Source organism: Rhinoderma darwinii, chromosome 11 (genome assembly GCF_050947455.1).
Source record: "Rhinoderma darwinii isolate aRhiDar2 chromosome 11, aRhiDar2.hap1, whole genome shotgun sequence".
NCBI lineage: Eukaryota > Metazoa > Chordata > Amphibia > Anura > Rhinodermatidae > Rhinoderma > Rhinoderma darwinii.
The window spans coordinates 93,055,270-93,078,781 of record NC_134697.1 but is presented as its reverse complement, the minus strand read 5'-3'; the positions used below and the strand labels follow the sequence as shown (position 1 = coordinate 93,078,781).

Sequence of the window (23,512 nt, the reverse complement as noted above, 5' to 3'; positions counted from 1 at the left end):
CCTGATCGTCTCTCTATACTCGGCTTTCCCTGACTCCTGACAGTCTCTCTATACTCGGCTGTCCCTGACTCCTGACCATCTCTCTATACTTGGCTGTCCCTGGCTCCTGACCGTCTCTCTGCACTCGGCTGTCCCGGACTCCTGACCGTTTCTCTGCACTTGGCTGTCCCAGGCTCCTGACCGTCTGTCTATACTCGGCTGTCCCTGACTCCTGATCGTCTCTCTATACTCGGCTGTCCCGGAATCCTGACCGTTTCTCTGCACTTGGCTGTCCCAGGCTCCTGACCGTCTCTCTATACTCGGCTGTCCCTGACTCCTGACAGTCTCTCTGCAGTCGGCTATCCCTGTCTCCTGACCGTCTCTCTGCACTCGGCTGTCCCTGACTCCTGACCGTCTCTCTGCACTCGGCTGTCCCGGACTCCTGATCGTCTCTCTATACTCGTCTTTCCCTGACTCCTGACAGTCTCTCTATACTCGGCTGTCCCTGACTCCTGACCATCTCTCTATACTTGGCTGTCCCTGGCTCCTGACCGTCTCTCTGCACTCGGCTGTCCCTGACTCCTGACCGTCTCTCTGCACTCGGCTGTCCCGGACTCCTGACCGTTTCTCTGCACTTGGCTGTCCCAGGCTCCTGACCGTGTCTCTATACTCGACTGTCCCTGACTCCTGACAGTCTCTCTGCACTCGGCTGTCCCTGGCTACTGACCGTCTCTCTGTTTCCGGCTGTCCCTGGCTACTGACCGTCTCTCTGCACTTGGCTGTACTTGGCTACTGACCGTCTCTCTGCTCTCAGCTGTCCCTGGCTCCTGACCGTCTCTCTGCACTCGGCAGTCCCTGTCTCCTGACCGTATCTCTGCACTCGGCTGTCCCTGGCTACTGACCGTCTCTCTGCACTCGGCTGTCCCTGTCTCCTGACCGTCTCTCTGCACTCGGCTGTCCCAGGCTCCTGACCGTCTGTCTATACTCGGCTGTCCCTGACTCCTGATCGTCTCTCTATACTCGGCTGTCCCGGACTCCTGACCGTTTCTCTGCACTTGGCTGTCCCAGGCTCCTGACCGTCTCTCTATACTCTGCTGTCCCTGACTCCTGACAGTCTCTCTGCAGTCGGCTTTCCCTGTCTCCTGACCGTCTCTCTGCACTCGGCTGTCCCTGACTCCTGACCGTCTCTCTGCACTCGGCTGTCCCGGACTCCTGATCGTCTCTCTATACTCGGCTTTCCCTGACTCCTGACCGTCTCTCTGCCCTCGGCTGTCCCTGTCTCCTGACCGTCTCTCTGCACTCGGCTGTCCCTGGCTACTGACCGTCTCTCTGATTCCGGCTGTCCCTGTCCTGTACTATATGTGCTGGGACTTGGTTTCTTGTAATACAGGTGGAGCGTACTCTAATGTCTTGTCTGTTACAGTACACTAGAATCTGTTCCATCTGTAATACATCAATACGTATGTGCTGGGTTTTATTTATACAGGTGAAGTAGACTCTGGTGTCTATTCTGTGCGGGTTTATTGTATTACATGTGAATCAAACTATAGTTGCTTGTCTTTTCCGGATTATTATAATACAGGTGGAGCAGACTATAGCTTCTTGTCTGTGCCGGGTAATTGTATTGCAGGTGAAGTAGACTATAGTTGCTAGTCTGTTCCGGGTTATTGTAATACAGGTGGAGCAGACTATAGCTTCTTGTCTGTGCCGGGATATTGTATTACAGGTGAAGTAGACTAGAGTTGCTAGTCTGTTCTGGGTTATTGTATTGCAGGTGGAGCAGACTATAGTTGCTAGTCTGTTCCGGGTTATTGTATTACAGGGGGAGCAGACTATAGTTGCTAGTCTGTTCTGGGTTATTGTAATACAAACTTTGTTGTTTCTTTTTTTTGGTGCAAGGTTATTGTAGCCGCAAACTCTAGTGTGTTTAGTCGTTATTGTAATTGCCTGGTTATTGGAGGAGCAGTCTCTGGTTTCTTCTACACACTGTAATAGAATAGGGACATAATGCGGTAATAGGAGGGAACAGGGACATAATGCCGGTAATAAGTAGGAACAGGGACATAATGCCGGTAAAAGGAAGGAACAGGGACATAATGCCGGTAAGATGAGTGAATAGGGACAAAATGCCGTTAAGATGAGGGAACAAGGACATAATGCCTGTAATATGAAGGAACAAGGACATAATGCCGGTAATTTGAAGAAATAGGGACGTAATTCCGGTAATATGAAGGAGCAGGGACGTAATGCCGGTAATATGAGGGAACAGGGACATAATGTCTGTAATATGAGGGAACAGGGACATAAAGCCGGTAATATGAAGGAACAGGGACATGTCCCTGTTTCCTCATCTTACAGGCATTATATCCCTGTTCCTTCATATTACCGGGTTTATGTCCCTGTTCCCTCATATTACAGACATTATATTACCGGCATTATGTCCCAGTACCCTCCTAGAGGAGATATAATGCCAGTAATATGAGGGAACAGGGACATTATGCCGGTAATATGAGAGAACAGGGACATAATGCCGTTATTATGAAGGAACAGGGACATCATGCCTGTAAGATGAGGGAACAGGGAGATAATGCCTGTAATATGAAGGAACAGGGACATAATGCCGGTAATATGATGGAACAGGGAGATAATGCCTGTAATATGAAGGAACAGGGACATAATGCCGGTAATATGATGGAACAGGGACATAATACCTGTAATATGAAGGAACAGGGACATAATGCCTGTAATATGAAGGAACAGGGACATAATGCCTTTTAATATGAAGGAATAGGGACATAATGCCTGTTATATGAAGGAACAGGGAGGTAATGCCGATAATATGAAGGAACAGGGGTATAATGCCGGTAAGATGAGGGAACAGGGACATTATGTCCTTGTACTTTCATATTACCGGCATGATGTCGGTAAGATGAAGGAACAGGGACATAATGCCGGTAAGATGAGGGAACAGGGACATAATGCCGGTAAGATGAGGGAACAGTGATGTAATGCCGATAATATGAAGAAACCGGGACGTAATTCCGGTCGAAGTAACAGGGACGTAATGCCGATAATATGAAGGAACAGGGACATAATGCCGGTAAGATGAAAGAACAGGCACATAATTTCGGTTTAGATGAGGGAACAGGGACATAATGTCGGTAAGATGAAGTAACAGGGACATAATGCCTGTAATATGAAGGAACAAGGACATAATACCGGTAATATGAAAGAACAATGACATAATGCCGGTAATATGAAGGAACAGGGACAAAATGCCTGTAATATGAAGGAACAGGGACATAATGTTGGTAATTTTAGGGAACAGGGACATGTCCCTGTTTCCTCATCTTACAGCATTATATCCCTGTTCCTTCATATAACCGGCTTTATGTCCCTGTTTCTTCATATTACAGGCATTTTGTCCCTGTACCTTCATATTACCGGCATTATGTCCATTTTTCCTCCTACATATGGCATAATGCCTGTAATATGAGGGAAAAGGGACATAAAGCCTGTAATATGAAGGAATAGGGACGTAATGCCGGTAATATGAAGGAACAGGGACATAATGCCTGTAATATGAAGGAACAGGAATATAATGCTGCTAATATGAAGGAACAGGGACGTAACGCCAATAATATGAAGGAACAGGGACATAATGCTCGAAGATGAGGGAACAGGGACATATTACCGGCATTATGTCCCTGTGCCCTCCTACACTGGACATAATGCCAGTAATATGAGGGGACAGGGACATTATGCCGGTAATATGAGAGGACATTGAAATAATGCCTGTAATTTGAACAAACAGGGACATAAAGGCTGTAATATGAAGGATCAGGGACGTAATGCCTGTTATATGAAGGAACAGGGAGGTAATGCCGGTAAAATGAGGAAACAGGGACATAATGCCGGTAATATGAAAGTACAAGGACATAATGTCGGTAAGATGAGGGAACAGGGACAAAATGCCGGTAAGATGAGGGAACAGGGACGTAATGCCGATAATATAAAGGAGGCGGGACGTAATGTCGGTAATATGAAGAAACAGGGACGTAATGCCGGTAATATGAAGGAATAAAGATATAATGCCGGTAAGATGAAGGAACAGACACATAATGTCGGTTCAGATGAGGGAACAGGGACATAATGCCGGTAATATGAAGAAACAGGGACATAATGCCTGTCTCGAAGGAACAGGGATATAATGCTACTAATATGAAGGAACAGGGACGTAACGCCAGTAATATGAAGAAACAGGGACATAATGCTTTGAAGAAGAGGGAACAGGGACATATTACCGGCATTATGTCCCTGTGCCCTCCTACACTGGACATAATGCCAGTAATATGAGGGGACAGGGACATAATGCCGGTAAGATGAGGGAGCAGGGACAAAATGCCGGTAAGATGAGGGAACAGGGACGTAATGCGGATAATATGAAGGAGGCGGGACGTAATGTCGGTAATATGAAGAAACAGGGACGTAATGCCGGTAATATGAAGGAACCCGGGACGTAATGCCAATATTATGAAGGAATAGAGATATAATTCCGGTAAGATAAAGGCACATAATGCCGGTTCAGATGAGGGAACAGGGACATAATGCCTGTAATATGAAGGAACAGGGACATAATACCGGTAACATGAAAGAACAAGGACATAATGCCGGTAATATGAAGGAACAGGGACAAAATGCCTGTAATATGAAGGAACAGGGACATAATGCCGGTAATATGAAGGAACAGGGACATAATGCCGGTAATATGAAGGAACAGGGAAATAATGCCGGTAATTAGAAGGAACAGGGAGATAATGGCAGTAAGATGAGGGAACAGGGACATAATGTCTGTAAAATGAGGAAGCAGGGACATAAAGCTGGTAATATGAAGGAACAGGGACATAATGCCTGTAAGATGAGGAAACAGGGACATTATGCCGGTACTATGAGTGAACAGGGACATAATGCCGGTATTATGAAGGAACAGGGACATAATGCCGGTATTATGAAGGAACAGGGACATCATGCCTGTAAGATGAGGGAACAGGGACATAATGCCTGTAATATGAGGGAACAGGGGCATAAAGCCGGTAATATGAAGGAATATTGACATGAAGCCTGTAATATGAAGGATCAGCGACATAATGCCTGTAATATGAGGGAACAGGGACATAAACCCTGTAATATGAAGGAACAGGGACATGAAGCCTGTAATATGAAGGATCATAATGCCTGTAATATGAAGGAACAGGGACATAATGCCTGTAATATGAGGGAACAGGGGCATAATGCCTGGTAGATGAGGGAATAGGGACATAAAGACGGTAATATGAAGGAACAGGGACATAAAGCCTGTAATTTGAAGGAACAGGGACATAATGCCTGTAATATGAGGGAACAGTGGCATAATGCCTGGTAGATGAGGGAACAGGGACATAAAGCCGGTAATATGAAGGAACAGGGACATAATGCCTCGAAGATGAGGGAACAGGGACATATTACCGGCATTGTGTCCCTGTACCCTCCTGCAGGAGACATAATGGCCGTAATATGAGGGGACAGGGACAATACTACGGTGTCTTGTCTTTTGCCGGCTTAATGTAGTACGAGAGGAACACACAGTGTCTGTTCCCGCCTCTGTGCTAGGTTATAGTTATACAGGTGGAGAAGTCTCTAGTGTCCTGTCTGTGTCCGGGTAATGTACTGCTGGAGGAGCAGGTTTTGGGGTCTGGCCTGTGTCAGGTTATTTTAGTAAAGGAGGAGCAGACTTGTGTCTTTTCTGTGCTGGGAAGTTGTAATACAGGTGGAGCAGACGCTGGTGTCTTGCCTGTGACGACTTATTGTAACATAGGTAGAGCAAACTCTGGCGTTTCCTCTGTGCTGGGTTATTGTAACACAGGTGGAGCAGTTTCTGGTGTCTCCTCTGTGCCAAGTTACAGTAAGACAGGCGGAAGACACTCCGACATCGCGTCTGTGCCGGGTTACCCTTCTGGGCTCTCTGCAGCTCCAGGTCGCCCCCGCATCGGACAATCAGCTTCCCGCACGTTAGACATTGTGGTAAAGAACCCTGTGATAGTGACAAGTGCCGGGAATAGAGGGAACGAGCTCCCGCAAACACATTTATCTTGTCCGATCACAGCGACGTGCAGATCGGCAGAACTATGGCAGAGATCCCGGGGCCTCCTCCCGGCTCCTTCCCAGCATCTCTGCCATTGAAGGCTAGAAATGAGTAGAGAGAATGTCAGGGAGGGGGAAGTCACGTAGAGAGCCCGCTCGCCCGGCCGCTTCTAGTCGGTAAAGGGCTCTTATCCCGGGCAGGGAAGCACAAGGGGAGAGCGGAGCTTCACTCCTGTCAGATGAGGAAAGGAAGGACATGTGATCAGTGTCAGCCAATAGACGCTCAGGACAATCGCAGCCAATCACCGAGCAGCCGCTGTACATATAAGAGGCGCCCCCCAACTCTGTTCTCAGTGTTTTTCCCTCGCAGAATAATTGTTTTAGTGGATTCCCGTGTTATACGATGGCAGAGACCGCACCAACCGCCGCTGTTCCTCCCACCGAGCCGGCCGCCAAATCCAAGAAGCAGCCGAAAAAACCTGCAGCAGGGGGCGCCAAGAAATCTTCCGGTCCCAGCGTGTCCGAGCTCATCGTGAAAGCCGTGTCCGCCTCCAAAGAGCGCAGTGGGGTGTCTCTGGCCGCCCTGAAGAAGGCTCTGGCTGCTGGAGGATACGATGTAGACAAGAACAACAGCCGCCTGAAGATGGCGCTCAAGACTCTGGTGACCAAGGAAACCCTGCTCCATGTGAAAGGCAGCGGCGCCTCCGGCTCCTTCAAGCTGAACAAGAAGCAGCTGGAGACTAAGGACAAAGCGGTCAAGAAGAAGCCGGCGGCTGCTGCCAAATCCCCGAAGAAGACTCCGGCCAAGAGCCTGACAAAGGCCAAGAGGCCTGCCGCTGCCAAGAAGGTGGCGAAGACCCCAAAGAAGCCAAAACCTGCCCCCAAGAAAATAACAAAGAGCCCAGCAAAGAAGGCGGCCAAGCCCAAAGCTGCCAAGAGTCCGGCTAAGAAAGCTGCCAAGAGTCCGGCTAAGAAAGCTGCTAAGAGTCCGGCTAAGAAAGCTGCCAAGAGTCCGGCTAAGAAGGCGTCTAAGTCCAGGAAGACCGTGACGAAGAAATAACCGAGAGCCGCCCGTTTCTTGTCCCACAAAGGCTCTTTTCAGAGCCACCACCTTCTCCCCGGCAGAGCTGTATGATCACTGGCCGCTGTTTCCTCCGGTACAGACAGCAGCGCGATCCTGAGATAAAGGAGGCGCCATCATCGCGTGTGCACGGAGGAGCTTCATGTCCCTGTTACTCTATGACAAGTGTCATTTCTGGTCATTGCGCTGGACGCCATAGCTGCTGTATCCGGACCTCCACAGTGTCCGTCCCGTCACTATGGTGTAACATCCAGGCAGAGTTTATCAGGTCACAGTCCACCAGGTGTAATGTGTGAATAAGGACCGGGGCAGCAATAGACTTGTAGCTTACAGCACAGGATCCACGTGAAGGAGGCCGATGGTTTACACTCTCTCCGGTGTAAATAGAGCACAATGTCCCCTGCTCCTCATTACACGTGGTGGATGGTGACCCTTATACGCTGCCTCTGGATGTGGGGCACAGTGTCCTGTGTAAGGATGGGGTGGGGGATTGTCCCTTTGTGTAATCTATAAAACTACTGCAGCGGGGGATTATGGGGAAGTTGTCTCTTATATAACGCTGTGTACGTGATCTGCGGACATGGAAATACAGTGAGCTGTTACTGATGATAACTAATTCGCAGAGAGCTGGAGAAATGATCTTATTAACGCCCCCTGCTGTACAAGCTGCGTCTGGACATCATGTAAACCGGTGTCCGCCTCTTCGGAACGGTGATTGGTCGTGAATATCACATTTGCTTTGTCGGTCGCATATTTTTTTTATGAAGAAGCCAATAGAATGTAGGGGTGTGCCTTTCATGGACCAATGAGGACACGCTCAAGTGTATAAATACTCTGCTCTTTCCTCTTCTCGTATCAGTCTACTAGTGTGCACGTTGATATAGAGCTATGGCCAGAACAAAGCAGACTGCGCGTAAATCCACCGGCGGGAAAGCGCCCCGCAAGCAGCTGGCTACTAAAGCTGCACGGAAGAGCGCTCCCGCTACCGGCGGAGTGAAGAAGCCTCATCGTTACCGCCCGGGCACAGTCGCTCTCCGTGAAATCCGCCGCTACCAGAAGTCCACCGAGCTTCTTATCCGTAAGCTGCCCTTCCAGCGCCTGGTGCGAGAGATCGCTCAGGACTTCAAGACCGATCTGCGCTTCCAGAGCTCAGCAGTCATGGCTCTGCAGGAGGCCAGCGAGGCTTATCTAGTCGGACTGTTTGAGGATACCAACCTGTGCGCCATCCACGCCAAGAGGGTCACCATCATGCCCAAAGACATTCAACTGGCCCGCAGGATTCGTGGGGAGAGGGCTTAGGTCTGAACCCGGCACCGACTACAACACAAAGGCTCTTTTCAGAGCCACCAAATCCTCCCTCAAACGAGCTGAATCCTTTTCCTCCGTTAATTCTACCGCGACTCTCCCGCTGGCTTCTCGGTGCTCTGCTATTAATATGTGGAGGTGCCATGTTAACCCTTTCAGTGCTTAGTTAGCGCCATTTACACTATAGCCAGTCCCCGTCTCTAGCACTCACGTTATCCGGCCCTTTCAGCAGTCCTGTCATGTGTTATGCCGGATGTCTGCGCTGTATTCATCACCTCCCTCTCCGGCTGTATCGCAGTGATAACCCGCCCCACTCCTCACTGATGACTGCACATCGCTCTTCCTATAATAACCTCCGCTGCTGCTGCGAGGAATGACGCCGTTATGTGCAGCTAATGATCCACCGCTGACCAGTGTGTGCGGAGTCCTTGTTCCCTACTCCTTGTAAAGGCAAACCAGGCGCAGCGTGTAGGGTGGGGGAGCAGGTATCCTCCGCCCGGTGTGAACACAAGCGCAGGGGAATTCTACTCTTATTCTGTGAGGTCATGATCATCGGGTGTAGTCCTGGTCACCGTTGTAAATCAGAGATCTAAACGCATTAACACTGCCCGAGTCTTCTCCTCCCTATTCATTCTATAAAGCCGTTGTGGTGCTGGTGGCCTGAGGGGTGATCTGCGTGCACGCAAATCCTGAACCTGACGGCAGATAACGAGCAGCCGCCATACTAATCCAAGACGTCACGCTTGTTCCTTGTTTCCCTTAACATTACTCTTTAGATTTGGGGCAGATAGAGATTACACAGCAGTCGCGCTATAAACGGGAAAAGAGCGGCCGGTATTGTAAAATGAACGTGAAATTCAAAATCTGAGTTAAGCCAATCAAAAGGAGGGGGAGGGATTGGTAATGTGAATTCACTGAAAGAAACGCCCCGGAAGTGACATGTTTAACAGTTTTCTCTCTGGTCCGCCCAAGGTCTATATAAAGACGCGCCCCGCCGTTCTGGGTACAATATTTCTCTTTAGCTTCAGCTGACAGGATGTCTGGTCGTGGTAAAGGAGGAAAAGGTCTCGGAAAGGGCGGTGCTAAGCGGCACAGGAAGGTGCTCCGTGATAACATCCAGGGCATCACCAAGCCTGCAATCCGCCGTCTAGCTCGCAGGGGAGGCGTCAAACGCATCTCCGGTCTCATCTATGAAGAGACTCGCGGCGTGCTGAAGGTTTTCCTGGAGAACGTCATCCGTGACGCCGTCACCTACACCGAGCACGCTAAGAGGAAGACCGTCACCGCTATGGACGTGGTGTACGCGCTCAAGCGCCAGGGCCGCACTCTCTACGGCTTCGGAGGTTAATTCCGCTCCTGTTCTGCTCCATCTTACACAACACAAAAAAGGCTCTTCTCAGAGCCGCCACCTCCTCTATAGATCAGCTATGATGTCTGCTGGTGACCACTCGTGTATCTGAGCAGTGACCTTCTACTTCTATATACACGGGGGTAGCGGCTTCAGTATCACGTCGGTCTTCCAGTGAGGAGCCGGATATGTGGACCGCAGTGTGTCCCCTAATAACGTCCTAGAAGCAGCTGACTGAATTGGGTCTTAGACCAGGGAATGTTAATCTGAAGGGAAAGAGTACCTTAGTGCTATACTTGCTGCCGAGTGATCCTCCGGCAGGAAAACACATCCTCGTAGCGGCGCTGCCGGACGCCGTTTGTGCCGATGCCTGCACGTACAGGAGTGGCAGAAACTCACCGCTGAATATCCGCTCAGTTGCTCATAGCGCTGTATAAGCGCACGAGCAGTGGATCAAACAGCTGACTTGCGGTGTTGCTTCTTCGGCGTCCAGCTTGCTGCTGGGCAACGTGCTTTCCGCAATCCTTGTAGAGAGGGCCAGTGTTTTCTTAGCTGCTGTCACTGCTACTAATGTTACGAGATTCTCACAACAAACAATAAATCTGTTACTGGGACCAACTTTGACACAAGTATCGGCTCGGCCCGTATCTCATTCTGCCGGACGGCTGGGATTAATAAGGCTGCTGGCAATAAATCTGTTAACCTCTAGTACTAATAATGAATCTGTCTGCTGTCCCTATATAGGACTCACTTTATTACAGTAACGCGTGCAGCTTCTTGCAGAGCAACATTTAGTGAGACGAATGCAATGAATGAAAAAGGACAAAACTGGTGCAGCTGATACGGCATTTTTCAAGAGCAAACCCCAATGTTGGAGGGGCCGTGTTTTCCAAGCTGCTCTCATTGCTACAAATGTTACGAGATTTTCAAAACAAACTACCAATTTGTAGCACCAAGTTCCACATAAGTATGGACTTGCATTGTCTTGTATGTCACTTTGCCAGACTGCTGGTATAATCGAGCTGCTGGCATTACAATGACAGGAAACAGAATGCACCTATTTCTACTTCGTACTAACACTGTGCGTTGTCTATACTTAGGACTCACCTCATCCCACTAACGCATGAAGTTGCTGCAGAGTAACATTTACTGAGACGCATTCGAAGAATCCAGTGAGACTGGAAGATATAATTTAAGATACTATGTAGTCGGGGGCGGGTTGTAGATCGTACAATCCCGGTAATATGAAGGAACAGGGACATAATGCCGGTAAGATGAGGGAACAGGGACATAATGCCGGTAAGATGAGGGGACAGGGACATAATGCCTGTAATATGAGGGAACAGGGACATGATGGCAATAATATGAAGGAACAGGGACGTAATGCCGATAATATGAAGGAACAGGTACGTAATGCCGATATTATGAAGGAACAGGGACGTAATGCCGGTAATATGAAGGAACAGGCACATAATGCCGGTTCAAATGAGGGAACAGGGACATAAAGCCGGTAAGATGAGGGAACAGGGACATAATGACGGTAAGATGAGGGAGCAGGCACTTAATGCCGGTTATATGAAGGAACAGGGACATAATGCCGGTTATATGAAGGAACAGGGACATAATGCCGGTAATATGAAAGAACAGGGACAGAATGCCGGTAATATGAAGGAATAGGGACGCAATTCTGGTAATATGAAGGAACAGGGACGTAATGCTGGCAATATGAAGAAACAGGGACGTAATGCCGATAATATGAAGGAGCAGGGACTTAATGCCGGTAATATGAGGGAACAGGGACATATTACCGGCATTATGTCCCTGTACCCTCCTACAGTGGACATAATGGCAGTAATATGAAGGGACAGGAAAATTATGGCGGTAATATGAAGGAACAGGGACATAATGCCTGTAATATGAAGGAACAGGGACGTATTGCCGGTAATATGAAGGAACAGGGACGTAATGCCGGTAATATGAAGGAATAGGGACGTAATTCCGGTAATATGGAGGAACAGGAACGTTATGCTGGTAAGATGAAGGAACAGGGACATAATGGCAGTAAGTTGAGGGAACAGGGACAAAATGCCGGTTAATGAGGGAACAGGGACGTAATGCCGGTAGTATGAAGGAAAAGGGACGTAATGCCGGTAATATGAAGGAACAGTGACGTAATGCCGGTAAGATATGGGAACAGGGACATAATGCCATTAATATGAAGGAACAGGGACGTAATGCCGGTAATATGAAGGAACAGGGGCGTAATGCCGGTAAAATGACGGAACAGGGACTTACTGCCGGTTATATGAAGGAACAGGGACAAAATGCCTGTAATATGAAGGAACAGGGACATAATGTTGGTAATTTTAGGGAACAGGGACATGTCCCTGTTTCCTCATCTTACAGCATTATATCCCTGTTCCTTCATATAACCGGCTTTATGTCCCTGTTTCTTCATATTACAGGCATTTTGTCCCTGTACCTTCATATTACCGGCATTATGTCCATTTTTCCTCCTACATATGGCATAATGCCTGTAATATGAGGGAAAAGGGACATAAAGCCTGTAATATGAAGGAATAGGGACGTAATGCCGGTAATATGAAGGAACAGGGACATAATGCCTGTAATATGAAGGAACAGGAATATAATGCTGCTAATATGAAGGAACAGGGACGTAACGCCAATAATATGAAGGAACAGGGACATAATGCTCGAAGATGAGGGAACAGGGACATATTACCGGCATTATGTCCCTGTGCCCTCCTACACTGGACATAATGCCAGTAATATGAGGGGACAGGGACATTATGCCGGTAATATGAGAGGACATTGAAATAATGCCTGTAATTTGAACAAACAGGGACATAAAGGCTGTAATATGAAGGATCAGGGACGTAATGCCTGTTATATGAAGGAACAGGGAGGTAATGCCGGTAAAATGAGGAAACAGGGACATAATGCCGGTAATATGAAAGTACAAGGACATAATGTCGGTAAGATGAGGGAACAGGGACAAAATGCCGGTAAGATGAGGGAACAGGGACGTAATGCTGATAATATAAAGGAGGCGGGACGTAATGTCGGTAATATGAAGAAACAGGGACGTAATGCCGGTAATATGAAGGAATAAAGATATAATGCCGGTAAGATGAAGGAACAGACACATAATGTCGGTTCAGATGAGGGAACAGGGACATAATGCCGGTAATATGAAGAAACAGGGACATAATGCCTGTCTCGAAGGAACAGGGATATAATGCTACTAATATGAAGGAACAGGGACGTAACGCCAGTAATATGAAGAAACAGGGACATAATGCTTTGAAGAAGAGGGAACAGGGACATATTACCGGCATTATGTCCCTGTGCCCTCCTACACTGGACATAATGCCAGTAATATGAGGGGACAGGGACATAATGCCGGTAAGATGAGGGAGCAGGGACAAAATGCCGGTAAGATGAGGGAACAGGGACGTAATGCGGATAATATGAAGGAGGCGGGACGTAATGTCGGTAATATGAAGAAACAGGGACGTAATGCCGGTAATATGAAGGAACCCGGGACGTAATGCCAATATTATGAAGGAATAGAGATATAATTCCGGTAAGATAAAGGCACATAATGCCGGTTCAGATGAGGGAACAGGGACATAATGCCTGTAATATGAAGGAACAGGGACATAATACCGGTAACATGAAAGAACAAGGACATAATGCCGGTAATATGAAGGAACAGGGACAAAATGCCTGTAATATGAAGGAACAGGGACATAATGCCGGTAATATGAAGGAACAGGGACATAATGCCGGTAATATGAAGGAACAGGGAAATAATGCCGGTAATTAGAAGGAACAGGGAGATAATGGCAGTAAGATGAGGGAACAGGGACATAATGTCTGTAAAATGAGGAAGCAGGGACATAAAGCTGGTAATATGAAGGAACAGGGACATAATGCCTGTAAGATGAGGAAACAGGGACATTATGCCGGTAATATGAAGGAACAGGGACAAAATGCCTGTAATATGAGGGAACAGGGACATAATGCCTGTAATATGAGTGAACAGGGACATAATGCCGGTATTATGAAGGAACAGGGACATAATGCCGGTATTATGAAGGAACAGGGACATCATGCCTGTAAGATGAGGGAACAGGGACATAATGCCTGTAATATGAGGGAACAGGGGCATAAAGCCGGTAATATGAAGGAATATTGACATGAAGCCTGTAATATGAAGGATCAGGGACATAATGTCTGTAATATGAGGGAACAGGGACATAAACCCTGTAATATGAAGGAACAGGGACATGAAGCCTGTAATATGAAGGATCATAATGCCTGTAATATGAAGGAACAGGGACATAATGCCTGTAATATGAGGGAACAGGGGCATAATGCCTGGTAGATGAGGGAATAGGGACATAAAGACGGTAATATGAAGGAACAGGGACATAAAGCCTGTAATTTGAAGGAACAGGGACATAATGCCTGTAATATGAGGGAACAGTGGCATAATGCCTGGTAGATGAGGGAACAGGGACATAAAGCCGGTAATATGAAGGAACAGGGACATAATGCCTCGAAGATGAGGGAACAGGGACATATTACCGGCATTGTGTCCCTGTACCCTCCTGCAGGAGACATAATGGCCGTAATATGAGGGGACAGGGACAATACTACGGTGTCTTGTCTTTTGCCGGCTTAATGTAGTACGAGAGGAACACACAGTGTCTGTTCCCGCCTCTGTGCTAGGTTATAGTTATACAGGTGGAGAAGTCTCTAGTGTCCTGTCTGTGTCCGGGTAATGTACTGCTGGAGGAGCAGGTTTTGGGGTCTGGCCTGTGTCAGGTTATTTTAGTAAAGGAGGAGCAGACTTGTGCCTTTTATGTGCTGGGAAGTTGTAATACAGGTGGAGCAGACGCTGGTTTCTTGCCTGTGACGACTTATTGTAACATAGGTAGAGCAAACTCTGGCGTTTCCTCTGTGCTGGGTTATTGTAACACAGGTGGAGCAGTTTCTGGTGTCTCCTCTGTGCCAAGTTACAGTAAGACAGGCGGAAGACACTCCGACATCGCGTCTGTGCCGGGTTACCCTTCTGGGCTCTCTGCAGCTCCAGGTCGCCCCCGCATCGGACAATCAGCTTCCCGCACGTTAGACATTGTGGTAAAGAACCCTGTGATAGTGACAAGTGCCGGGAATAGAAGGAACGAGCTCCCGCAAACACATTTATCTTGTCCGATCACAGCGACGTGCAGATCGTCAGAACTATGGCAGAGATCCCGGGGCCTCCTCCCGGCTCCTTCCCAGCATCTCTGCCATTGAAGGCTAGAAATGAGTAGAGAGAATGTCAGGGAGGGGGAAGTCACGTAGAGAGCCCGCTCGCCCGGCCGCTTCTAGTCGGTAAAGGGCTCTTATCCCGGGCAGGGAAGCACAAGGGGAGAGCGGAGCTTCACTCCTGTCAGATGAGGAAAGGAAGGACATGTGATCAGTGTCAGCCAATAGACGCTCAGGACAATCGCAGCCAATCACCGAGCAGCCGCTGTACATATAAGAGGCGCCCCCCAACTCTGTTCTCAGTGTTTTTCCCTCGCAGAATAATTGTTTTAGTGGATTCCCGTGTTATACGATGGCAGAGACCGCACCAACCGCCGCTGTTCCTCCCACCGAGCCGGCCGCCAAATCCAAGAAGCAGCCGAAAAAACCTGCAGCAGGGGGCGCCAAGAAATCTTCCGGTCCCAGCGTGTCCGAGCTCATCGTGAAAGCCGTGTCCGCCTCCAAAGAGCGCAGTGGGGTGTCTCTGGCCGCCCTGAAGAAGGCTCTGGCTGCTGGAGGATACGATGTAGACAAGAACAACAGCCGCCTGAAGATGGCGCTCAAGACTCTGGTGACCAAGGAAACCCTGCTCCATGTGAAAGGCAGCGGCGCCTCCGGCTCCTTCAAGCTGAACAAGAAGCAGCTGGAGACTAAGGACAAAGCGGTCAAGAAGAAGCCGGCGGCTGCTGCCAAATCCCCGAAGAAGACTCCGGCCAAGAGCCTGACAAAGGCCAAGAGGCCTGCCGCTGCCAAGAAGGTGGCGAAGACCCCAAAGAAGCCAAAACCTGCCCCCAAGAAAATAACAAAGAGCCCAGCAAAGAAGGCGGCCAAGCCCAAAGCTGCCAAGAGTCCGGCTAAGAAAGCTGCCAAGAGTCCGGCTAAGAAAGCTGCCAAGAGTCCGGCTAAGAAAGCTGCCAAGAGTCCGGCTAAGAAGGCGTCTAAGTCCAGGAAGACCGTGACGAAGAAATAACCGAGAGCCGCCCGTTTCTTGTCCCACAAAGGCTCTTTTCAGAGCCACCACCTTCTCCCCGGCAGAGCTGTATGATCACTGGCCGCTGTTTCCTCCGGTACAGACAGCAGCGCGATCCTGAGATAAAGGAGGCGCCATCATCGCGTGTGCACGGAGGAGCTTCATGTCCCTGTTACTCTATGACAAGTGTCATTTCTGGTCATTGCGCTGGACGCCATAGCTGCTGTATCCGGACCTCCACAGTGTCCGTCCCGTCACTATGGTGTAACATCCAGGCAGAGTTTATCAGGTCACAGTCCACCAGGTGTAATGTGTGAATAAGGACCGGGGCAGCAATAGACTTGTAGCTTACAGCACAGGATCCACGTGAAGGAGGCCGATGGTTTACACTCTCTCCGGTGTAAATAGAGCACAATGTCCCATGCTCCTCATTACACGTGGTGGATGGTGACCCTTATATGCTGCCTCTGGATGTGGGGCACAGTGTCCTGTGTAAGGATGGGGTGGGGGATTGTCCCTTTGTGTAATCTATAAAACTACTGCAGCGGGGGATGATGGGGAAGTTGTCTCTTATATAACGCTGTGTACGTGATCTGCGGACATGGAAATACAGTGAGCTGTTACTGATGATAACTAATTCGCAGAGAGCTGGAGAAATGATCTTATTAACGCCCCCTGCTGTACAAGCTGCGTCTGGACATCATGTAAACCGGTGTCCGCCTCTTCGGAACGGTGATTGGTCGTGAATATCACATTTGCTTTGTCGGTCGCATATTTTTTTTATGAAGAAGCCAATAGAATGTAGGGGTGTGCCTTTCATGGACCAATGAGGACACGCTCAAGTGTATAAATACTCTGCTCTTTCCTCTCCTCGTATCAGTCTACTAGTGTGCACGTTGATATAGAGCTATGGCCAGAACAAAGCAGACTGCGCGTAAATCCACCGGCGGGAAAGCGCCCCGCAAGCAGCTGGCTACTAAAGCTGCACGGAAGAGCGCTCCCGCTACCGGCGGAGTGAAGAAGCCTCATCGTTACCGCCCGGGCACAGTCGCTCTCCGTGAAATCCGCCGCTACCAGAAGTCCACCGAGCTTCTTATCCGTAAGCTGCCCTTCCAGCGCCTGGTGCGAGAGATCGCTCAGGACTTCAAGACCGATCTGCGCTTCCAGAGCTCAGCAGTCATGGCTCTGCAGGAGGCCAGCGAGGCTTATCTAGTCGGACTGTTTGAGGATACCAACCTGTGCGCCATCCACGCCAAGAGGGTCACCATCATGCCCAAAGACATTCAACTGGCCCGCAGGATTCGTGGGGAGAGGGCTTAGGTCTGAACCCGGCACCGACTACAACACAAAGGCTCTTTTCAGAGCCACCAAATCCTCCCTCAAACGAGCTGAATCCTTTTCCTCCGTTAATTCTACCGCGACTCTCCCGCTGGCTTCTCGGTGCTCTGCTATTAATATGTGGAGGTGCCATGTTAACCCTTTCAGTGCTTAGTTAGCGCCATTTACACTATAGCCAGTCCCCGTCTCTAGCACTCACGTTATCCGGCCCTTTCAGCAGTCCTGTCATGTGTTATGCCGGTTGTCTGCGCTGTATTCATCACCTCCCTCTCCGGCTGTATCGCAGTGATAACCCGCCCCACTCCTCACTGATGACTGCACATCGCTCTTCCTATAATAACCTCCGCTGCTGCTGCGAGGAATGACGCCGTTATGTGCAGCTAATGATCCACCGCTTACCAGTGTGTGCGGAGTCCTTGTTCCCTACTCCTTGTAAAGGCAAACCAGGCGCAGCGTGTAGGGTGGGGGAGCAGGTATCCTCCGCCCGGTGTGAACACAAGCGCAGGGGAATTCTACTCTTATTCTGTGAGGTCATGATCATCGGGTGTAGTCCTGGTCACCGTTGTAAATCAGAGATCTAAACGCATTAACACTGCCCGAGTCTTCTCCTCCCTATTCATTCTATAAAGCCGTTGTGGTGCTGGTGGCCTGAGGGGTGATCTGCGTGCACGCAAATCCTGAACCTGACGGCAGATAACGAGCAGCCGCCATACTAATCCAAGACGTCACGCTTGTTCCTTGTTTCCCTTAACATTACTCTTTAGATTTGGGGCAGATAGAGATTACACAGCAGTCGCGCTATAAACGGGAAAAGAGCGGCCGGTATTGTAAAATGAACGTGAAATTCAAAATCTGAGTTAAGCCAATCAAAAGGAGGGGGAGGGATTGGTAATGTGAATTCACTGAAAGAAACGCCCCGGAAGTGACATGTTTAACAGTTTTCTCTCTGGTCCGCCCAAGGTCTATATAAAGACGCGCCCCGCCGTTCTGGGTACAATATTTCTCTTTAGCTTCAGCTGACAGGATGTCTGGTCGTGGTAAAGGAGGAAAAGGACTCGGAAAGGGCGGTGCTAAGCGGCATAGGAAGGTGCTCCGTGATAACATCCAGGGCATCACCAAGCCTGCAATCCGCCGTCTAGCTCGCAGGGGAGGCGTCAAACGCATCTCCGGTCTCATCTATGAAGAGACTCGCGGCGTGCTGAAGGTTTTCCTGGAGAACGTCATCCGTGACGCCGTCACCTACACCGAGCACGCTAAGAGGAAGACCGTCACCGCTATGGACGTGGTGTACGCGCTCAAGCGCCAGGGCCGCACTCTCTACGGCTTCGGAGGTTAATTCCGCTCCTGTTCTGCTCCATCTTACACAACACAAAAAAGGCTCTTCTCAGAGCCGCCACCTCCTCTATAGATCAGCTATGATGTCTGCTGGTGACCACTCGTGTATCTGAGCAGTGACCTTCTACTTCTATATACACGGGGGTAGGGGCTTCAGTATCACGTCGGTCTTCCAGTGAGGAGCCGGATATGTGGACCGCAGTGTGTCCCCTAATAGCGTCCTAGAAGCAGCTGACTGAATTGGGTCTTAGACCAGGGAATGTTAATGTGAAGGGAAAGAGTACCTTAGTGCTATACTTGCTGCCGAGTGATCCTCCGGCAGGAAAACACATCCTCGTAGCGGCGCTGCCGGACGCCGTTTGTGCCGATGCCTGCACGTACAGGAGTGGCAGAAACTCACCGCTGAATATCCGCTCAGTTGCTCATAGCGCTGTATAAGCGCACGAGCAGTGGATCAAACAGCTGACTTGCGGTGTTGCTTCTTCGGCGTCCAGCTTGCTGCTGGGCAACGTGCTTTCCGCAATCCTTGGAGAGAGGGCCAGTGTTTTCTTAGCTGCTGTCACTGCTACTAATGTTACCAGATTCTCACAACAAACAATAAATCTGTTACTGGGACCAACTTTGACACAAGTATCGGCTCGGCCCGTATCTCATTCTGCCGGACGGCTGGGATTAATAAGGCTGCTGGCAATAAATCTGTTAACCTCTAGTACTAATAATGAATCTGTCTGCTGTCCCTATATAGGACTCACTTTATTACAGTAACGCGTGCAGTTTCTTGCAGAGCAACATTTAGTGAGACGAATGCAATGAATGAAAAAGAACAAAACTGATGCAGCTGATACGGCATTTTACAAGAGCAAAACCCAATGTTGGAGGGGCCGTGTTTTCCAAGCTGCTCTCATTGCTACAAATGTTACGAGATTTTCAAAACAAACTACCAATTTGTAGCACCAAGTTCCACATAAGTATGGACTTGCATTGTCTTGTATGTCACTTTGCCAGACTGCTGGTATAATCGAGCTGCTGGCATTACAATGACAGGAAACAGAATGCACCTATTTCTACTTCGTACTAACACTGTGCGTTGTCTATACTTAGGACTCACCTCATCCCACTAACGCATGAAGTTGCTGCAGAGTAACATTTACTGAGACGCATTCGAAGAATCCAGTGAGACTGGAAGATATAATTTAAGATACTATGTAGTCGGGTGCGGGTTGTAGATCGTACAATCCCGGTAATATGAAGGAACAGGGACATAATGCCGGTAAGATGAGGGAACAGAGACATAATGCCGGTAAGATGAGGGGACAGGGACATAATGCCTGTAATATGAGGGAACAGGGACATGATGGCAATAATATGAAGGAACAGGGACGTAATGCCGATAATATGAAGGAACAGGTACGTAATGCCGATATTATGAAGGAACAGGGACGTAATGCCGGTAATATGAAGGAACAGGCACATAATGCCGGTTCAAATGAGGGAACAGGGACATAAAGCCGGTAAGATGAGGGAACAGGGACATAATGACGGTAAGATGAGGGAGCAGGCACTTAATGCCGGTTATATGAAGGAACAGGGACATAATGCCGGTTATATGAAGGAACAGGGACATAATGCCGGTAATATGAAAGAACAGGGACAGAATGCCGGTAATATGAAGGAATAGGGACGCAATTCTGGTAATATGAAGGAACAGGGACGTAATGCTGGCAATATGAAGAAACAGGGACGTAATGCCGATAATATGAAGGAGCAGGGACTTAATGCCGGTAATATGAGGGAACAGGGACATATTACCGGCATTATGTCCCTGTACCCTCCTACAGTGGACATAATGGCAGTAATATGAAGGAACAGGAAAATTATGGCGGTAATATGAAGGAACAGGGACATAATGCCTGTAATATGAAGGAACAGGGACGTATTGCCGGTAATATGAAGGAACAGGGACGTAATGCCGGTAATATGAAGGAATAGGGACGTAATTCCGGTAATATGGAGGAACAGGAACGTTATGCTGGTAAGATGAAGGAACAGGGACATAATGGCAGTAAGTTGAGGGAACAGGGACAAAATGCCGGTTAATGAGGGAACAGGGACGTAATGCCGGTAGTATGAAGGAAAAGGGACGTAATGCCGGTAATATGAAGGAACAGTGACGTAATGCCGGTAAGATATGGGAACAGGGACATAATGCCATTAATATGAAGGAACAGGGACGTAATGCCGGTAATATGAAGGAACAGGGGCGTAATGCCGGTAAAATGACGGAACAGGGACTTACTGCCGGTTATATGAAGGAACAGGGACATAATGCCTGTAATTTTAAGGAACAGGGACAAAATGCCTGTAATATCAAGGAACAGGACATAATGCTGGTAATATGAAGGAACAGGGACATAATGCCGGTAATATGAAGGAATAGGGACACAATTCTGGTAATATGAAGAAACAGGGACGTACTGCTGGTAATATGAAGAAACAGGGACGTAATGCCGATAATATGAGGGACCAGGGACGTAATGCCGGTACTATGAGGGAACAGGGACATATTACCGGCATTATGTCCCTGTACCCTCCTACAGTGGACATAATGGGAGTTATATGAAGTAACAGGAAAATAATGCCGGTAATATGAAGTAACAGGGAAATAATGCCGGTAATATGAAGGAACAGGGACATAATGCCTGTAATATGAAGGAACAGGGACGTATTGCCGGTAATAAGAAGGAACAGGGACGTAATGCCGGTAATATGAAGGAATAGGGACGTAATTCCGGTAATATGGAGGAACAGTGACATAATGCCAAAAAGATGAGGGAACAGGGACAAAATGCCGGTAAGATGAGGGAACAGGAACATAATCTCGGTAGTATGAAGGAACAGGGACGTAATGCCGGTAATATGAAGGAACAGTGACGTAATGCCGGTAATATGAAGGAAAAGGCACATAATGCTGGTTCAAATGAGGGAACAGGGACATAGTGCCGGTAAGATGTGGGAACAGGGACATAATCTCGGTAGTATGAAGGAACAGGGACATAATGCCTGTAATATGAAGGAACAAGGACATTATGGCGGTAATATGAAAGAACAAGGACAAAATGCCTGTAACATGAAGGAAAAGGGACATAATGCTGGTAATCTGAAGGAACAGGTTCATAATGCCGGTAATATGAAGGAATAGGGACCTAATGCCGGTAATATGAAGGAACAGGGACGTAATGCCAGTAATATGAAGGAACAGGGACGTAATGCCGATAAGATGAAGGAACAGGGACATAATGCCGATAAGATGAAGGAACAGGGACATAATGCCGGTAAGATGAGGGAACAGGGACACAATTCCGGTAAGATGAGGGAACAGGGACATAATGCCAAAAATATGAAAGAACATAGACGTAATGCCGGTAAGATATGGGAACAGGGACATAATGCCATTAATATGAAGGAACAGGGACGTAATGCCGGTAAGATGAAGGAACAGGGACATAATGCCGGTAATATGAAGGAACAGGGACGTAATGCCGGTAAGATGAGGGAACAGGGGCATAATGTCGGTAAGATGAGCGAACAGGGACTTAATGCCGGTTATATGAAGGAACAGGGACATAATGCCTGTAATATGAAGGAACAAGGACATAATGCCGGTAATATGAAAGAACAAGGACATAATGCCTGTAATATGAAGGAACAGGGACAAAATGCCTGTAATATGAAGAAACAGGGACATAATGCTGGTAATATGAAGGAACAGGGACATAATGCTGGTAATATGAAGGAATAGGGACGCAATTCTGGTATTATGAAGAAACAGGGACGTAATGCCAGTAATATGAAGGAACAAGGACATAATGTCTGTAATATGAGAGAACAGGGACATAAAGCCGGTAATATGAAGGAACAGGGACATAATGCCTGTGAGATGAGGGAACAGGGACATATTACCGGCATTAAGTCCCTGTACCCTCCTTCAGTGGACATAATGGCAGTAATATGAAGGAACAGGACGGAATTCCGGTAATATGGAGGAACAGAGACATAATGCCGGTTCAAATGAGGGAACAGGGACATAATGCCGGTAAGGTGAGGGAACAGGGACATAATGCCGGTAAGATGATTGAACAGGGACTTAATGTCGGTTACATGAAGGAACAGGGACATAATGCCTGTAATATGAAGAAACAAGGACATAATGGCGGTAATATGAAAGAACAAGGACATAATGCCTGTAATATGAAGGAACAGGGACAAAATGCCTGTAATATGAAGAAACAGGGACATAATGCTGGTAATATGAAGGAACAGGGACATAATGCTGGTAATATGAAGGAATAGGGACGCAATTCTGGTATTATGAAGAAACAGGGACGTAATGCCAGTAATATGAAGGAACAAGGACATAATGTCTGTAATATGAGAGAACAGGGACATAAAGCCGGTAATATGAAGGAACAGGGACATAATGCCTGTGAGATGAGGGAACAGGGACATATTACCGGCATTAAGTCCCTGTACCCTCCTTCAGTGGACATAATGGCAGTAATATGAAGGAACAGGAAAATAATGCCGGTAATATGTAGTAACAGGGAAATAATGCCGGTAATATGAAGGAACAGGGACATAATGCCTGTAATATGAAGGAACAGGGACGTAATGCCGATAATATTAAGAAACAGGGTCCTAATGCCGGTAATATGAAGGA

General features: G+C 48.2%; 4 protein-coding genes across 4 annotated transcripts; all 4 read left to right on the top strand.

The window, feature by feature from the left end:
* The first annotated feature begins 6,478 nt into the window (after window positions 1–6,478).
* On the top strand, window positions 6,479–7,178 carry LOC142663360 (histone H1A-like). Its single transcript, XM_075841965.1, has one exon. The coding sequence runs from the start codon at window positions 6,503–6,505 to the stop codon at window positions 7,157–7,159; it is 657 nt and encodes a 218-aa protein (XP_075698080.1). The 5' UTR covers window positions 6,479–6,502; the 3' UTR covers window positions 7,160–7,178.
* An 881-nt stretch (window positions 7,179–8,059) lies between these two features.
* LOC142663054 (histone H3-like) lies at window positions 8,060–8,479 on the top strand (the record flags this gene model as incomplete). Its single annotated transcript, XM_075841352.1, has 1 exon — window positions 8,060–8,479. A coding segment is annotated over one exon (420 nt), but the record flags the coding sequence as incomplete, so codon positions are not given.
* Window positions 8,480–15,441: 6,962 nt separating this feature from the next.
* Window positions 15,442–16,142, top strand: LOC142663361 (histone H1A-like). The gene has a single exon (XM_075841967.1). It carries the CDS (start codon window positions 15,466–15,468, stop codon window positions 16,120–16,122), a length of 657 nt encoding a protein of 218 aa, XP_075698082.1. The 5' UTR covers window positions 15,442–15,465; the 3' UTR covers window positions 16,123–16,142.
* An 880-nt stretch (window positions 16,143–17,022) lies between these two features.
* LOC142663053 (histone H3-like) lies at window positions 17,023–17,442 on the top strand (the record flags this gene model as incomplete). Its single annotated transcript, XM_075841351.1, has 1 exon — window positions 17,023–17,442. A coding segment is annotated over one exon (420 nt), but the record flags the coding sequence as incomplete, so codon positions are not given.
* Between the last annotated feature and the right edge of the window lie 6,070 nt (window positions 17,443–23,512).

Bases quoted from the DNA above. Each gene is read 5' to 3' on its own strand.
- LOC142663360 (XM_075841965.1), top strand. From the start codon at position 6,503: ATGGCAGAGACCGCACCAACCGCCGCTGTTCCTCCCACCGAGCCGGCC.
- LOC142663361 (XM_075841967.1), top strand. From the start codon at position 15,466: ATGGCAGAGACCGCACCAACCGCCGCTGTTCCTCCCACCGAGCCGGCC.